Source organism: Camelina sativa, chromosome 17 (assembly GCF_000633955.1).
Source record: "Camelina sativa cultivar DH55 chromosome 17, Cs, whole genome shotgun sequence".
NCBI lineage: Eukaryota > Viridiplantae > Streptophyta > Magnoliopsida > Brassicales > Brassicaceae > Camelina > Camelina sativa.
The window spans coordinates 11106027-11123591 of record NC_025701.1 but is presented as its reverse complement, the minus strand read 5'-3'; the positions used below and the strand labels follow the sequence as shown (position 1 = coordinate 11123591).

Sequence of the window (17565 nt, the reverse complement as noted above, 5' to 3'; positions counted from 1 at the left end):
TGTTCGATAGATCCATCAATGGTACAACCGCGCCAAGTCTACCGATAGTGATCAGTTTCTCGGTGTCTCTCTTACACAGCGAAAGCAATATTGCTGCTGCGTTCTCTCGGTTTCTAGTTTGATCCGTTTGGAGAATACCTATCAATGCGGGCAGAGTATTCGCTTTCACTATCGCGGATTTCGCGTCTAGGTTACTTGCAAGGACCGAGAGTATTGTCAAAGCCTCATCAACCATCCTGTGGCTGCTCGAGTCACTTAGCATCTTAACCAATGCAGTTACTATTCCGGCTCTAACTGCTCGACCTTTATTTCCCTGATAAATGCAGAGATTGAACAATGCCGTGGCTGCATCTTTCTTCCCTCTCGGGGTACCGTTCTCGAGCAGATCCACTAAGGCAGGTATCGCACCGGATCCGCCTATTAAGATCTTGTTCTCATCAGCTAACGAAAGGCTAAAGAGTGTAGCAGCTGCGTTTTCTCTTGCTTCCATGGTTCCGGCTCTAAGGACTTGAACGATTGAGGTGACTGCACCCGAAAACATTATAAGCTCTTTATTGTTTTCATATATAGAAAGGTTGAGAACGCATGTGATTGCGTTTTCCTGCGTTGCAACGTCCTCTGAGGTCAAAAGATTCACTAATACAGGAATCGCTCCTGCTTCTGCAATCAGAATGCGATTGTCCGTGCTTCTCTTTGATAAAGACCTGATTTCGGAAACAGCATTCCTCCGATCCTCTGTTGACCGGCTTGAGAGTCTCTGAACCAATGCCCTGATCACCGACATGTCTCCACGGTTTTTTGACCTGCCATTAATGTAACCTCCGGGTTGCTCAATGTTGTGTTCAGTGCACCACCGAGAGATGAGGCTTCTGAGAACATAGTTTGGCGTAAGCGTAAAGTTTTCGAGTTTCTGCTGAGTCTTCGGACAAGTTAGATTCCCACAGTCGATCCATCTCTGTATGTACGCCCTCTCGTAAGTCTGCCATTGTAGAGAGACAACATCAATAACCAAGCAACAGACAGTAAAAAAAAATTCATAAAAATGTGCTATAGAACTTAAACTCATACCTGTCCTGTAGCCACAATAACAGGATCTTTCATCAGCTCCAAAGACACAGGACAAAGGAAGTCAACCGGAATCGTGAGTTTATCAGATTTCTTCGATTCATCAGTGTTCTTGGTAACCATTTTGTCTAATCTATCAGTATCAGCATCCTTGGATAGATAATAAGCCAATGAAATGGAAGAGCTTCTCCTTAGAGGAGGCGAATCTTGTTTCTCCTCTTCCTCCTCAGCCAAATGAAGTGTTTCTGAAACACTCTCAAGCTTTTCCTCAGCTTTGATCTTAACAATACTGCTAAAACCATCTCTCTCCATCATTGGCTCACATAAAACACTAGAGAAATTGTTTGAGTTCAACGATCCATATCTCTGCATTGCTCTCCTCAACTGCGATCTCGCTAGTTCAACTTGTTCTCCAACTTCGTCAGAGATATCATAAAGATCATATGGAAGATTGCTCAACGCTTTCTCAAGCTTCCATGAAACGCATTGGAACTGGAATGAGATTCTCTTGGCGGCAGCACCATTCTAAACCAAACAAAATCAAAAAACTTTCAGCTAAACCGGAGATAACCGTACTATATAATCAACGGTCTAACTACATTTTAACTAAACCAGCAATTCTATGATTGAATCTGGGAACAAGAACAACAATGAGCAAAATCGTAATATTTGAAATTGGTGCTTACAGAGGAGTCGCGAGCTTGGAATCGAGCTGTGGAGAGAAGACGTTTGGCGGCTTGAAGACCGGAAACAAGATCAGACCACCAATCATTATTATCCGACGAAGAAGAAGCGGCGGAATCGATCGGAGTTGAGTCTCTAATCTCTTCTACCAAATGCGTCAAGAGAGAGACTCGACGGGTGAGATCCGCGCAATCCTTCTTGAACACGCCGGCGTTGAGTTGAGTCTCGACGATATCGGTGATTAGGTCGAGTAGAGAAGCGGGTGAGACGATTCCTCCGGCCATTACGCCGATCAAACTCCGTCGATCGGGGGAAAAAAATGAATTAAAAAGAAGCTTTGGGATTCGCTCTTTTTTTACTCACTCAGGAAAACGAGAGACGTTGCTTTTATTTATCCACGCGACCAATTTTGTCATGAGAGAGAGAAAGGTCGCTGTTACGGCACCGTTTTTGCGAGGACCTACGTCTTGGTCCACCTTTTTCTTTTATTTTCTTTTTCTTTTTTACTCTAAAAAAAAGTAAGGTTAGTTTATGTTACATAAAAAGTCAAAACATTATTTCCGGTAAATTAGTCTGTCTTNTTTTTAAAAAAAAAAAAAAAAAAAAAAAAAAAAAAAAAGTAAACCAAATTTTAAAGTTATAAGTTTTTTTTTTTCGGGTGCATTAAGAAAATATAATTGTTAGAGATTTTTATTTATTGGTCACCAAATCTCAAAAGTAGTGTATGTAAGAGTTATATTCGTGGTCGGATGTATTAAAGATATACAATTGTTTATCATAAAGGTTATATAACTAAAACTGTCAATCATATGTATTTTTGTAGAATAATTTCATTTTCAAAAATATAACATATCTATTTTAATTTTTTTTCTTCTAATAATCAATGAAGAATTTAGGGTTTAGGGCTAAATCCTAAAATCTAATTCCACAAAACAATTCTAAAGTCTAAAAACCTTATAAACTGTCAGAAATATCACTTATTATTTTGTTAATAATAATTTCAGATTATTACTTTTCTTTTTTATTAGTTGTCTTTGCAAGTCCAACGATTATTTAATATTAAAAAGAAAAGAATGAGTAGATAAATAAACAAATGAAGAATAAAATAAAGAAATACGAAAAGAAAGAAAGCGAGATTGGCGGTGGTGGATAGAGAGGAGGAGAATGAAGAAGAGAACAAAACAAAAGAGAAGGAAGGATACAGTTGGCGATTGGAATATTATGGTTTATAATGAAACCAAACACACATAATTGAAATGAACCACATACACACACACACACCCCCACACACGCTTTAATTATTATACATTACATAAGAGTGATCGAGCACCATTACATTTTCTTTGCCTGCTTCGTTGTAAAGCCGACCCTTACATATATATTATCATCTCTTTCTTTTTAAATATAGAAAAGGTTGTAATGGGTTTTTTAATAAAAGAAAATATAAACATGATGGGTCAAATCTAATAAGTATTCGGACCACAATGTTAAATTAGTTATCTGTTTATTCTGGCCGGAACCAATTATGAAGTTTTAAAAGATTATCATCATCAATCATTTATTTGTAATATAATTATATGTTCTTCTACGGTTTCTTTGAATTTATTTTGCTCATACGTACTTCAAACAATTTATTCCGTTTTGTATTCTTTTTGGCAATAGATATATAGTACTAGCTAGCTAGGTATTCCTATTTTTTAGAACAAATTAACTAATATACTTGCATGTTACTGCATGTTGTCGTGTACGTGTGTATATAAGAGTCGAGTGACTCGAGTCAATGATCAGTGCACTAAATGGTAGTTCTAACTTACATGGTATTGGTATCAAAGCCTCTCTAAAATCAAAACCTAATTAGTTACTATAAGCTCGTACGTATCATTGGGAGATAGGAACAATCAAAATCCAAAGTGATTGTGGTTCTTCTAGCTCTTTGCTGCAATCGACTTGTGAAAATTACATGGTATGGGGTTTTAAAATTAGGGAATTCTCTCCAGTTATTGGTTTTCCAGAATCAAAGTGGAGATCACAAAAGAGAACTCACCTCAAAGGCTCAAACTCTATATCCGTGACTAGGCGAGAGTGAACGAGGAGTACATCCAACTAATTATGCCGTAGTACTGAACCGTATTAAACGCAATAATAAAACCGTACCCTGATAGCTAATATGTCTATAAGAAATCAAAGAGAGTAGTGAACAACTGACAAATGACAACAAGAAACATTTAATATGATGAAAATATCTCTGCTCCAGACACATAGATAACCCAAAGCCAGCCAATGATAACACTTCACAAGTTGTAATAGACCCTACTTGACAATTAGTACATCAACCATATTATGTACATTTTAATACTTACATTCGTGTCTTTTAAAATACGTAGAATTATTTTGTGCAATAAAAAGAGAGAAGTTGATTTCTACTAGATTTTGTTTTCTTAATTAGCTAGTGTATATTTTTAGTTCAAAAAAAAAAAAAAATTAGCTAGTGTATATTTAAGATTGAGAATTTAAATAGTTGAAAATGTATGCTTAATGCTTCGTATATCGGTGGGCTGGTGGTGACATACTTCGGTTAGCTTCCAAAGGAATTTGAACCTTGCACTGCCAGTTCGATCCCGTCTAAGATAATTGAGCCCAGTGAGATATTATTATAGTCTGGTCCGGGGTCTCAAGAGCACTATCATAAATTTTCTTAGGTTAAAAAAGTGTGGTGGAATTGGTCTTTTATATGTGTTTTCAGTTTAAGGCCTTTGTACTTTGAGATTTTACATTTTCATATCAAGTGTCGTCAGCTATAAATAAAAGGCTTTTGTTTTAGTGCATAAAAAGGCTTTGTAATGTAGGCATGAACCTTGTTGTATGCTTCGCTACGTTACTACCTGTATGACTTACAATGCCACGGCACATTCCCTTATTTGGCGCATTTTTTCTTATCTTATGAAAACTTTACCGTGACGTGGTGTATTCTGATGTTCTCATTGGTCCGTTATTTTGGATGATGTGGTATGAGAAAAGTCAAAATCAGAACGTTTCAAGGAAATTGTCTATTCATTAATTTATTTATTTTATTCATTAACGGTGTAGAGAGAGACGAGTAGTTTAGGTTGTTGAATGGCGAAGGAACGAGGAAGTGGGAACCACAAGCCGTTCTTGATACTTAACGTGGTTGGCTCATGGTGGCGCGTGGTTCACTCGTGGTGGCGCGTGGCCGCAGTAGCTTTCCATCCCTTGTCAGAAAATCTAAACAAACTCAGAGATATCCATTAAAAAGTTCGTTTCGCTTTGTTCTGTTCTTCATATATATTTTCTTGCAAAACTTCATCTCTCTCTTTTCGTTGTTGATAAAAGTGTAGTTTCATTTCTTGTAATATGGTATTAGGAGAAATGAATAAGGAAGTGATTAAGAATGTGATTAAGCTCTTAACGATGGTGATTTTGATTGGTACTATGGTGATTTGGATCATGATGCCAACGTCTACTTACAAGAAAATCTGGTTAAAATCCATGCGTGCCAAGCTCGGCGAATCGATTTATTTCGGGAGACCAGGTAAATTCACATCACTTTTCTTGAAAAGTCGCCATCGATCTAATCTGTTTTTTTTTTTTAAATTAGTTTTTTTTAACAAATATCATTTTCTATTATTAGGAGTAAACCTTTTGGTTTACATGTTTCCAATGATTCTATTGGCTTTTCTTGGATCTATTTACCTTCACTTGAAGAAACAAACGACAGTTAGCCAATTAAATAGGTAATTAAACACTTAAACTACCAATTGATTATTATCTAATTAACAAATTTTTATATTGATATATATTTTTATGTTAATTAAAAAAGTGGAGTGGAGAGGAAGAAGAGAAACAAGTTTGGTGCATTGAAAAAACCAATGCTGGTGAAGGGATTAGGAATAGTGACAGTGACTGAGGTTATGTTCTTGACGATGTTTTTGGCTCTTCTTCTTTGGAGCTTAGCCAATTACTTTTACGTTACCTTTTCCACCATCACTCCTCAATCAATTCCAACTGATGGAGATAACTTGTAAGTTCCTTTTATATATGGATTTTTTTTTGCCATGAACGTTTATTTTGTATGTATCGCGAAATATACATACACCATATAGTTTACATATAATAATCATGTAGATTCATTTAACACTTAGCTAGGCTTATTATTTAGTTGAATTGCAGGGATGCTTTTCATAATATTGTGGGTCTGAAATTTTGAGTTAGTCAGAATTCAATAGGAAACTCAAATAAATATAGAAAATAATAACATAATTGATTGACCTGTAATTCTCTGAATCATTCAAATATATATATCGTATATCGTAAACAATTTGGCCTTTTTTATAAACGAATTATGTGATGTTTTTTGTATATTTCAAGTTAACCATTTTTAAAATGTTACTGTACTTTTGTATTGAAATATATATGATACTCTTACGTGTTTATTTTATATATGGCGAAAACTCAAAAGATGGCAAGCGAGGCTGAAATCAATAGCAGTAAGGTTAGGTCTAACAGGGAACATATGCTTGGGGTTCTTGTTCTATCCGGTAGCGCGTGGCTCATCGTTGCTGACTGCAGTTGGGCTTACGTCGGAGTCAAGCATCAAGTACCATATATGGCTCGGTAACTTGGTCATGACCTTATTGACCAGCCACGGTCTTTGTTTTTGTCTCTACTGGATATCCACAAATCAAGTCTCTCAGGTTAGTTAGTCTATATGGGTTATTATAAGTTTGGCAAAATTTTGGTTATATTTGGTTTTAACTATAACTCTGACTTATATATACATATATCTATCTACACTTGTATGCAGTGTACAACATGATTAATTAACAAGTTTAATTAAGAAGTTAAGTTGTGCTTGATTCTAATGCTCAGTGCTACCCCTACTTGTTCGTATGAATAGATGTTGGAGTGGGATAGGACAGGTATCTCGCATTTAGCCGGAGAGATAGCTCTGGTGGCCGGACTTTTGATGTGGACCACCACATTCCCGGCGATTAGAAGGAGATACTTCGAAGTCTTCTTCTACACTCATTATCTCTACATGGTCTTCATGCTCTTCTTTGTCTTCCACGTTGGCATCTCTTACTCGTTGATCTCATTTCCCGGTTTCTACATCTTCATCGTCGATCGTTTCTTGAGATTTCTCCAGTCACGCAACAATGTCAAGCTAGTCTCTGCTCGTGTTCTTCCTTGTGAAACCGTCGAGCTCAATTTCTCCAAAAACCCTAGTGAGTTTTAACTAACGATCCCTCTGTTTAGTGATCTTCTTCAATTGATTATCTATTTCAAGAATTATATGCTAAACATGTTAATGCAGTGCTGATCTATAGTCCGACGAGTACATTGTTCGTGAACATACCGAGTATTTCGAAGCTGCAGTGGCATCCATTTACGATAACTTCTAGTAGCAAACTCGAACCAAAGAAGCTAAGTGTTATGATCAAGTGCCAAGGCAAATGGTCCACTAAGCTTTACCATATGCTTTCTTCTTCTGATCCGATCGACCACCTTGCTGTTTCCGTCGAGGGACCCTACGGTCCAGCTTCCACTGATTACTTACGGTAATAAACCTAAATCCCAATCAGAGAAGTCCAACATTCGATCCCTTGCAACACAAGTAACATAGCTCTGTTTTTTTTATTTCGCAGACATGATACTCTTGTGATGGTTAGTGGAGGTAGTGGGATTACACCATTCATCTCCATAATCCGCGATCTACTCTACATAAGCTCAACGAACACTTGTAAAATCCCAAAGATGACCTTAATCTGTGCCTTCAAGACCTCTTCCGACCTCTCCATGCTCAACCTAATCTTACCAATCTCCACAGAGATCCCCTCCTTTGTAGATATCCAGATCAAAGCCTTCGTCACCCGAGAGAAAGAATCAACTTGCAATATGAACATCATCAAAACCCTAGATTTCAAACCATATGTCTCAGACCAACCCATCTCACCAATCCTCGGATCCAACTCCTGGCTATGGCTCGCCACCATCCTCTCTTCTTCATTCATGATCTTTATCATCATCATCGCAATCATCACAAGATATCACATCTACCCAATAGATCAAAGCTCGAAAAAGTACACTGCGGCTTATAAATCTCTCATTTACCTTCTAGCAATCTCCATTAGCGTGGTGGCTACGTCTATGGTCGCTATGTTGTGTAACAAAAAGAATTATTATAAGGAAAAAGATGAAAACGATGACGCATTTTCTCCATTGATGATCGAGACCTCGCCAGATCAGTTGCTATCGGAAGTCACCAACATTCACTATGGAGAAAGGCCTAATCTTAAAAGTAAGTCTACTTATCGAATATACATAACATTTTCATACATGTATTAGACTTGTAGAGTATATTACTTTTTCTATTTCTCACGCTGTTCATTGTGTGAAAGCAGAGCTCCTAGTTGGTTTAAATGGTTCAAGCGTCGGAGTTCTTGTTTGTGGTCCAAGGAAGATGAGAGAAGAGGTTGCAAATATTTGTTCCTTTGGTTCGGCTGAGAATCTTCAATTTGAATCTATCAGTTTCACCTGGTGATTTTTTTTTTTGATTGGTGTAAAAGAAAATGATTGGGGAGTAATTTGATCCCTCTCATTATAATGTTATCGTTTGTGTTTGTTTTCTCTTAGTCGATGATAATAACTACAGTAGGTTTATACAAACTTTTTCTCCAACTTATTTTTATAATGTTTTCCTTATGGGTCTAAACTTAGTTTAAAATAAAGGCTTATCAAGTATCATAGAACTCAATGTAATCAATTTAGAAAATTCTTATTATTTCTGAATTTGGATTCATAAGTTGAACAAATTCAGGAAAGAATGGTTCTTTCAACATAGCCAGTACTAATTTTTAGAACTAATTAATTATTACTAGGGATTAATAAAGTAGAGATTATATTATACATTCTCAATGTGTAACATTGTTCTTCTTTTTTTTTTTTTTTTTATCTTTTGAATACATATCAATTAATGACCTTAAGCGGCCTCATCATCATATTGTCCTCATGGTCCAGTATCTGCAATGTAAAATATATTATTGTCCAATTGAAAAGAAGTTTATGTAATAACGATTACCTAATTCAAAATGTTCTGAACTTACGTGACAATGGTAAATGTAGCCGGGTTCCTGCGTGGCATCGAAAGGGTAAGATGCGTTAGTGTGGATATAAGAAAAGCGTACGAGTATCCTCGTCACATGTCCCGGCATCATCTTGAACACGTTCTTCCAGCCTCTCTCGTGTGCCGTTACCGCAGTCTTTCTCCCTCGTGCGTATTTACTAATCTTGCACTTGACGGCGTCGTTGTGTTTCGTCATGCACTCCTTGAACTCCTCCAATCCTGCCGCCAGTAACTCCGTTTGCTCAACCACTTTGAAAAGTCCGAGATGAATGTGTAACGGATGGTTATCCTCCGTCAAATTTATCACTTCCCACACCTGATTAGTTTTTCACATTTTGTATCATTAAAATTTTTGTAATCAGTTACGTATTAGACCGTTAATTAACACAACGTACCTCAGTGGTTCCTATTTTTGGAGTTTCCGTGACGGGAGCGTCATAGGGCAAGCCGTTGACAAACAAATGAGTTGGCTCATCAGAACTGCTTACGTACTCGTACATAGAGATGTAACGCGTGAGGACTGCGTTCGACACATCACCAGCCGCGTAATCAATAAGCTTCTTGGGAATTATACTTGTGTCATCCTCTGGTTCAGTTTTGAGGATAAATTTCATTACCATGCTGTTTTCTTTGTTGACGGGATCACCACCAGGGTAAGGATAGGGCGCGTCATTAGCGAGTACAACCGTCCTCGACGGCGATTTCGAGAAATCAACGATAACGTCTGCGATTTCTGACGGAGATAAGAGAATCCATTTGGTCACCACAGGTTTTGAGAGATAAGCAGAATCAGAACCTACCACGACGAAATCTAAACCGTTGGAGAAGAAGAATTTGAAGAATCTTGCGTTACTTGCGTTTATGATGCGGAATCTGTATTTCCGACGTCGGACGTTTAGTCGCGGCCACGCTTTTCCATTGACGATGATCACATCGCCGAAATATTCCGGTTGCCATTGCGGGTGAATCGATGGGTTGTTCCCAGTTGCGTTCATGTATATTGACCCGTCTTTACGAAAGCTCCGGTCGAAAATAATCAACGGCCGGTCAAATTCATCTCCGGTGGGTAGCCGCAGAGGAGATTCGACGGCGTGGTGGCGAAGAACGTAGGCGCCTACCATACCGGCGAGGTTGTTGATACGGGTCAAACCCATGGCATGGTCGTGGTACCACATGTTACCAGGTTGTTGCATGTTCTCGTAATGCAACGTCGTTTTCGTCCATTTTGGTCCAGTCTCTTTGAAACCGGCAGTGAACCACGCATCAGCGTTTCCATCACTGGCTGGTTCGTGGATTCCGCCGTGTAAGTGAACCACCGTAGGGATTCCACCGTGTTTCGCGGTCGCAGGAGAGATTGTAGGATCCCAAGGAAGAATGTGAGATGAAGGAAGGTGATTTCGCCACGTAATGTATGTGTCTACTCCATACACGGCTTCGATCGTCGGACCAGGAACTGTTGCCTTGCTACGTGATGTACCGTATGCGAACACTTGTGTCGCTGGCAAATCTCTATGAAATTTCTGTCACACCATAAATTTGTTTAGTTATAATCGTTACAAGTGTGCTAACTACTACTATATAGTACTATTTATAAAAGACATTTGTAACTGGGCCTAGGAGAGTTTATAGGCCGAAGCTCGTTATGTCTTTTATTACCAACAGGACTAAATAAGTGAGGTCAAGAGTAAAAACGTATAGACGTATCTCATCATTTCTTTCCAACGACGTAAACAAAGTGAAATACGATTATTCTCACCAATCTAGAAGAATCTGATTCTTTGGGGGAAAAAAAATGGAATGAGGGAAAGAAGAATACCCATTTAGTGGAGAACATGCCGATTTGAAGAGAAGTGGGTTTGAGGATGCCATGAAAAGAGTTAAATCCATGGAGTCTAGGCATATCTGGGAGGTCGTCGACGAACATCTTAAGCTTTCCCACTTCGAATAGCTGATCATCGAGCAGCTCCCCGCACGTGCTACGGAGCCACGTCAATGTTACTATTAGCATCATCACTCTCTTCATCTTCCTCGGAGACAATAGAGATTCCATTTCTGTCAACTCAAGTCTATTGTGTGTGTGTGTCTATGTGAACGATTAACTTCGTATGAGAAATTAAGTTCTTGATCATTAAATTAGATCATATATATAAGGAGAGTATGTGTGTGTTTTATTCGAGAACGTGGTGGTCTCTGGTTCACACCCTTGAGTCTACGAAGTATAGGATCTTTACATTTTTATTCTATCGCTAATCTAATATTGTAAAACTCTTTTATTTATTCTTCAAATGGTTGCATGATGTGCAGATGTCATTTTGCTTTTTTAATATTCAGTGACCTTTCTCTTCAAAGTGTTTATTTTGGGATCTTTTGTTTGTCTTGTATTATTTTATAAAGTTTCACTCATGTCGCACCCTTGTTAGTACCGGATTTAGCTGAGTATGCATTTAATGAAAGTTGCCTATAAATGTTCAATGCTTAATGACCAGTGAGAAATCAAAAAAGTTAATAAAGCTTAATGACAAATGAGAGCCTAACTCGGACGATTCATCCTTTTAGCTTAGCATAGTCTTCGAGGTAGATATGTAGGTAGCTTGATTAGTACGTATAACTATGGGTCTATGGTCGAGAATAGATCTTAAACTCCTTAATTTGGTGGTGGTTAGAAATCAGTTCCGAGTCTTTAAAAATCATATGCTCCTTAAAGCTAGTTTTTTTTTAAAAGTATAAAAATAAAATAATATGTTCGTGTGGGCTTCACAGGTGAAAAAGCTAGTAAGCGACGTATACATAGTTACAAATTAAATAATGGCACACGTAGAAAAGCAGAAAACGCGAACAACATCAATGAAAATTACAACAAGAAAGGCGATTATAAAAAGTAGCTATAAGATATCTATATATGCATGCTATCTTAGATTAGTGCTTTAAACCTCGTAATATTTATAAATTAATACTACAATGTGACACTGAAATTCTTGATTAGTGTGATACGAGAAAGCTCTAGTTAGAGTATAGACACGTTAACATTTAGCAAAGCACCTAATTTACCTTTGGGGACCGGAAAAGAATTGTATACTCGAGAAGTTCAACTTTTTAAATGACAACTTTATGAGTAACTAAGACATAAGCAAGTCTCCGATAGTTTTGAAACCCATAAGATAAACAAAGGCAAACATCCCACGGCTCGTGGCGCAAAAAGTTAGGTACTCTCAAGTGTGAAAGGAATTTGAGAGATGGGTCCACTATCCTAACCTCGACCCTTCTTACGTCTAACTCTTAAGTGTCCATTTGGTAATCCATCATTATGCACAAACCACATTATTATATATAAAGATTAGTACAAGTATGCAAAGGGACCAAACATCAAGTGATGTTATCGTACCAAATGTTATTTCAGTTACCTATAATTTGAGTGTCCTGCGTTGCTATTAATTTGTGTTTAAGAATTGTCATATATTGACTGTATAGAGTTTTCAGGTACAATTAAAATCACAATTAATAAATAAGATGGTTTCGTATGAATAAATTTGGACAACGATTGTGGTGAAAACTCATAATTAAACCATATCAAACACCAAACACCGCTGAGAAATCTCTTCCAGTTTATTGGTGAATGCGGATCAAGCATTCGAAACCAATGTTCAAAATCAAAAACCTCAAACTTAGGATACGATTTAAAAATCGTTTATAAACAGCCAAAATGTTTTGCCTTTTTCGTTTGCATGTTTTTGTCTCCTGGTTGGAGGAATCTTGTGTGACTATCAAGAATTTAATATAGGGCTTCTTTGTGAAAAAGAAACCAAGTTGGACATGTATCTTTCGGCCTAAACATATAGTTGAAATTCATGTGGCCCAAAACATGGTTCAAATCAGTTCAGTATGTTTTCGATTTTCAAGCTCCAAAAGCAAACAAAAAAATCAGCAAATACCGATTTCCATACGTATCTTGTAAGTATCAAAACTAAAAAGCAAAGGATTGATTGATGCATGACCGGCTAAAGACATTTATTTTATAACTAGTCCAATTTTAAAAAACTCGAACTATGTCGCATTAAATAAGAATAGGTGACGCTTATAACGAGACACCTACCGAGAGGCAGCGAGCAGGTGGAATAACTTTTTAGTGGATAGAGAGAATATCTTTTCGAGAGATACACACAAACCACGTTGTGACAAAACCATACCGCTCTAAACGCTCTTCTACAATTGTTTGCACCGCACCAACCACTAAATGTTAAAAAAAAACAAAGAACACAAAGCAAAACATCTCACAAAAAACATCAAATAACATTCTGGGATTTATATATGGAAAAAAGATGGCTAGCTACCTGAAATATTGGAGAATGCATGGTCACACATGCTAAGTATAATATTGTATCATCAACTACACGAAGTATATGTATTGCATGGCCACATGCATGAACTATATGACGTTATGTGGTCAACACCATAGACATACAATTCGGTACACCGGTCGAATGATTCCGGCAAAGACCGACATTGACTCCGGCGTTGACTAACATTGACCAAAAAAAATTGTATTTTAATATTTTCTATTAAAAAACAAAATCATAAATTATTATATTAAATTATATATGGGTTTTCATGATTAGAAAACACATTCTATTCAATATCTAATTATTTCTATATCTCTAATGTATTCATTCTTATAATTAGTTACTTTTATTTTTGAAGCTAAACTAATAGTTAAATAAAATTATTAATAATTATTTTCAAGATATATATATATATATATATAACATATGTAATTATTAATGATTTTATATATATAAATCTCTGATCATCATATTATTTAAAATTTTAAATACTACAAGAATCAATAAAATCAAATTCAACTATTTTCATTAGAAAATAATATGCAAAAGATTTGAGTATATGACTCTTTACTTTAAAATTTGCATGGTAAAGAGTATACAAAATTTTAGATACTCTTTGGTATAAAAAAAATTTACATACTCCTAATAACATGTAAACAATAACAAAAAAATTAACACTATTTACTTTTAATAGATAAAATATAATGATACATAATTATTTTCAATATATAATATAAGGGCATTTGCAAAAATCCTCTTATTCTATATCCTTTTGCAAACATATCCTAAAATCAAGATAAAATCTATTAATATCTTGAAAATAATTATTAATTATTTTTATTTAACTATTATTTTAGCTTTAAAAAAAAATTAATTAATTATAAGAATAAATACATTAGAGATACCTAAGATATTTAGATATTGAATAGAATGTTTTCTAATCATGAAAATTCATAAATAATTTAATATAGTAATTTATTATTTTGTTTTTTCATAGAAAAAAATTAAAATACAATTTTTTTGGTCAATGTTGGTCAACGCCGGAGTCAACGTCGGTCTTAACCGGAATTATTCGACCGGTGTACCAGATTGTATGTCTATGGTGTTGACCACATAACGTCATATAGTTCATACATGTGGTCATGCAATACATATACTTCGTGTAGTTGAGGATACAATATTATACTTGGTATGTGTGATCATGCATTCTCCAATACTTCGTGTAGTTAGCCATCTTTTTCCGTTATATATCAACCAACACAGTTTCATGTCAGTCCAAAACAGCTACATTTCACACACAAATAAAAAAAGTACCCAGTCTAAAAAAAGAAAACAAAAACCAAACACTAAATATATCACATTAGACATTAACATGAAAGATTTTAACATTTTAAAGTCTAGTTTCCAAAAGCAGAAAGAAACCTTCCATAGCAAGCAACGACAATTTTACATGATGTTGCAGCCACTGTTATGGCTAGTGTCTTCATCACTAGACATGTTTGTTGGAGATGGGTGAATACTTTGCTGCGACTGCTGCTCGGCTGGGTAAGGATAGTAAGGATAATAACTGTAGGGACTTGGCGTATAGTTGTAGTAATACCCATTGCTTGATGTTGGAACGAAAGCTGATCTTTGGTACATCATTTGCTGAGGCTGAGGATGATGATGCATCATTTGCCTACTCTGCATGTTCATTGGATGATGATTGTTGTAGCCATTCATGTTCATCATCATGCCTCCGTTACCATTGTTTAGGTTGTGGTTAGTGACACCGTTGATGTTGTTCAACGCTGGAGCTTGAAGCTGTTGTTGTATCCCATTTGTGGGATGAGTAACGGCGTTTGGTGCGCCGTTGAATCCAGCTAGACCCATGAGAGCTCCAATCTCGTTGCTTTCAACACCAGGGTTTATTTTTCCGCCGGCTCTCATTCTCATAGCCGCCATTGCTTGTTGAGTGTTCTGGTTTTGGTTGCTCTGTTTCTGGTTGACTTTCTTGGATGCGGCGTTGACTCCGTTGTTTCCATTGTTCATTGCAGCTCCTCCATTGTTTTTCTTGGAGTTGACGACGGTTTGTTGCTGCTGGTTCGCCGGTTTTGGAAGCTGGACGTCTCCGTCTTCTCCCTCGCCGCCGTCTTCTTCTTCCTCCGTGGCAAAGGCACCACCTTTAGGGTTACTCTTGGGCTTGAAAGCTTCAAGACCACTTTTGGCTGAGCCTTGCTTCTGACCCTTTTGAGTGGTGTTCTTGGTGACGTCATTAGTCTTGGGCTTTGGAGGTTGGTTTTGGTTAGGGGTAGGAGACCAAAGCTCGGCGTGTTTGCCGGCTTTAACGAGCTTGTTGATGAGTGTGGCTGAGTCAACTGACCCGGTAACAGTCACCTTTTGATGTTCTGCTTCTACCTTCACGTGGCAAACCCCTGTTTAAGTCAAAACCAGACAATGTACTCGTCAAAAATCCAAGATGAGTAAAGTAGAAATGTTTGCATGTTGTGAACTTAAGGTTGAGCAGAGAAAGAGAGAGAGAGAGAGAGAGAGAGAGAGAGAGAGAGAGAGAGAGAGAGAAGAAGAGAAACCTTCGATTCTCTGAAGAAGTTTCTTGACTTTCTGGTTACAACCCTCGCAATGGATGTTGACTCTTAGGGAAAACGTCTGTGGTTCTCGATATTAAAAGTCAAAAAACCATTAACACAATGGAGAGATCAACGCAACACTAAAAAGGAGCTAGAGGATGATAAAGTGGGGGAAAGTGTTTAAGATTTTACCTGGATCTTTAGGAGCTTAAAGTCTTCATCTTTAGTCATGGCTTATGAAGAAAAAAGAAGAGAGAGATGAGTAAAGCGTTTTGATAACTTTTAAGCTTTTTTAGGAGAAGAAGCTCGGTTTTTGAAGTAAGGCAATTGAGTAGAGGGGGGCTTTGGGTGTAGAGACTTTTGCTCTGAAATTTGAAAAGATGTTGAGCGAGTGAGTGAGACTGACACTTAAAAGTTATAGCGACCTGACCAACTCCTTCCCTCATTAAATTCTGAATTTTTTGGAGTTTAAATTGCATAGGAACAAAACATTTTGAAAATATTGGAGTTTAAATTGCATAGGAACAAAACATTTTGAATTGTACGTATCATTATTTAAGGCATGTACTTTTTTATATTTTAGTAACTCCAACAAGAATAGTACTCCTAAAAGTATAACAGTAATGAAATTGAAAATAGTAAAGAATTTGTATATTTAGAGAAATATTGTAAATGTCAGAAGAGTGCATGCATGAAGAGTCGGGCCCAACGGTCTGTGTCTAGTCAGTGTTTGGGGTTTGCCTTCTCCCACACTCTTCTCGAGCTTCTCCCTCTCTTCTCCCAACTTGTTTTCCCTTTTCTTTTCTTAGAATAATAGTAACATATGCTGATCTATAAGTATATTATTAGTAAATGATTATATCTGAAATTTTATACAATATGATAACAATAAGTTGTAGCTTTGCGTTTGCACCAAAAAAAAAAGAAGTTGTAGCTTTGCAATTTACATTTCAATCTTCTTTGTTACCATAACCTAGTCAACAACACTTGATTTTTTTTATTTGATGCTATCCCGCGTGCAACTTTGTTTGTTTTCTGTCTTTTCAGACTATTACTACACTTAAAGAAAAAAGGTAGACATGCAATGTTATTATGTTACGCGATTTGGCCTTTCAGATTAATCTAATATGGGCCGAAAACAGAAAATCAAGGCCCGTTCTATATCAAAATACTGTAGTGTGATTTCATTATGTTATGTTATTTTGGATATGTTTATTTTTTGAACAATACTTGGGTTAGGGTGAACCTTATCATTCACCCCCTTATAAAATAAAGAAAGAAAATATGTAGATATTATTTTAAAATTAAAAACTTAAACCGTTCTTTTATAAACCCAAACTGATATGTAATTTCGTTCTAATTATAAAATCTAAACCCTAACCATCTTATTTGTAAATCCAAACCGACATATAATTTCGTTCTAATTATAAAATGTAAACGCTAACCATCTCATTTGTAAACCCAAACCGACATATAATTCCGTTATAATTGTAAAATCTAAACCCTAACCATCTTATTTGTAAACCCAAACAGACATATATTTTCATTCTAATTGTAAAATCTAAACCCTAACCATCTCATTTGTAAACCCAAACCGACATATAATTTCGTTCTAATTGTAAAATCTAAACCTTAACCATCTCATTTGTAAACTCAAACCGGCATATAATTTCATTCTAATTGTAAAATCTAAACCCTAACCACTTTATTTGTAAACCCAAACCGACATATAATTTCGTTTTAATTGTAAAAACTAAACTACCCAAACCGT

At 36.4% G+C, this 17565-nt stretch overlaps 4 protein-coding genes across 4 annotated transcripts; 1 reads left to right on the top strand and 3 right to left on the bottom strand.

Annotated features, from left to right (window-relative positions):
- On the bottom strand, window positions 5-2123 carry LOC104756661 (U-box domain-containing protein 11-like; the record flags this gene model as incomplete). The annotated part of the gene is made up of 3 exons (XM_019238888.1): window positions 1752-2123; window positions 1069-1590; window positions 5-979 (listed from the first exon to the last, which is right to left on the bottom strand). Coding segments are annotated over exons 1-3 (1779 nt in total), but the record flags the coding sequence as incomplete, so codon positions are not given.
- LOC104756660 (ferric reduction oxidase 3, mitochondrial-like) lies at window positions 4847-8397 on the top strand. Its single transcript, XM_010479282.2, has 9 exons — window positions 4847-5022; window positions 5132-5299; window positions 5399-5501; window positions 5588-5788; window positions 6227-6461; window positions 6665-6992; window positions 7082-7325; window positions 7413-8065; window positions 8169-8397. Exons 1-9 carry the CDS (start codon window positions 4926-4928, stop codon window positions 8306-8308), a joined length of 2169 nt encoding a protein of 722 aa, XP_010477584.1. The 5' UTR covers window positions 4847-4925; the 3' UTR covers window positions 8309-8397.
- On the bottom strand, window positions 8701-11241 carry LOC104756659 (multicopper oxidase LPR1). The gene is made up of 4 exons (XM_010479281.2): window positions 10707-11241; window positions 9286-10410; window positions 8871-9206; window positions 8701-8787 (listed from the first exon to the last, which is right to left on the bottom strand). Exons 1-4 carry the CDS (start codon window positions 10938-10940, stop codon window positions 8734-8736), a joined length of 1749 nt encoding a protein of 582 aa, XP_010477583.1. The 5' UTR covers window positions 10941-11241; the 3' UTR covers window positions 8701-8733.
- On the bottom strand, window positions 14474-16250 carry LOC104756658 (myb-like protein I). Its single transcript, XM_010479280.2, has 3 exons — window positions 15987-16250; window positions 15798-15873; window positions 14474-15641 (listed from the first exon to the last, which is right to left on the bottom strand). The coding sequence occupies exons 1-3, from the start codon at window positions 16023-16025 to the stop codon at window positions 14674-14676; spliced, it is 1083 nt and encodes a 360-aa protein (XP_010477582.1). The 5' UTR covers window positions 16026-16250; the 3' UTR covers window positions 14474-14673.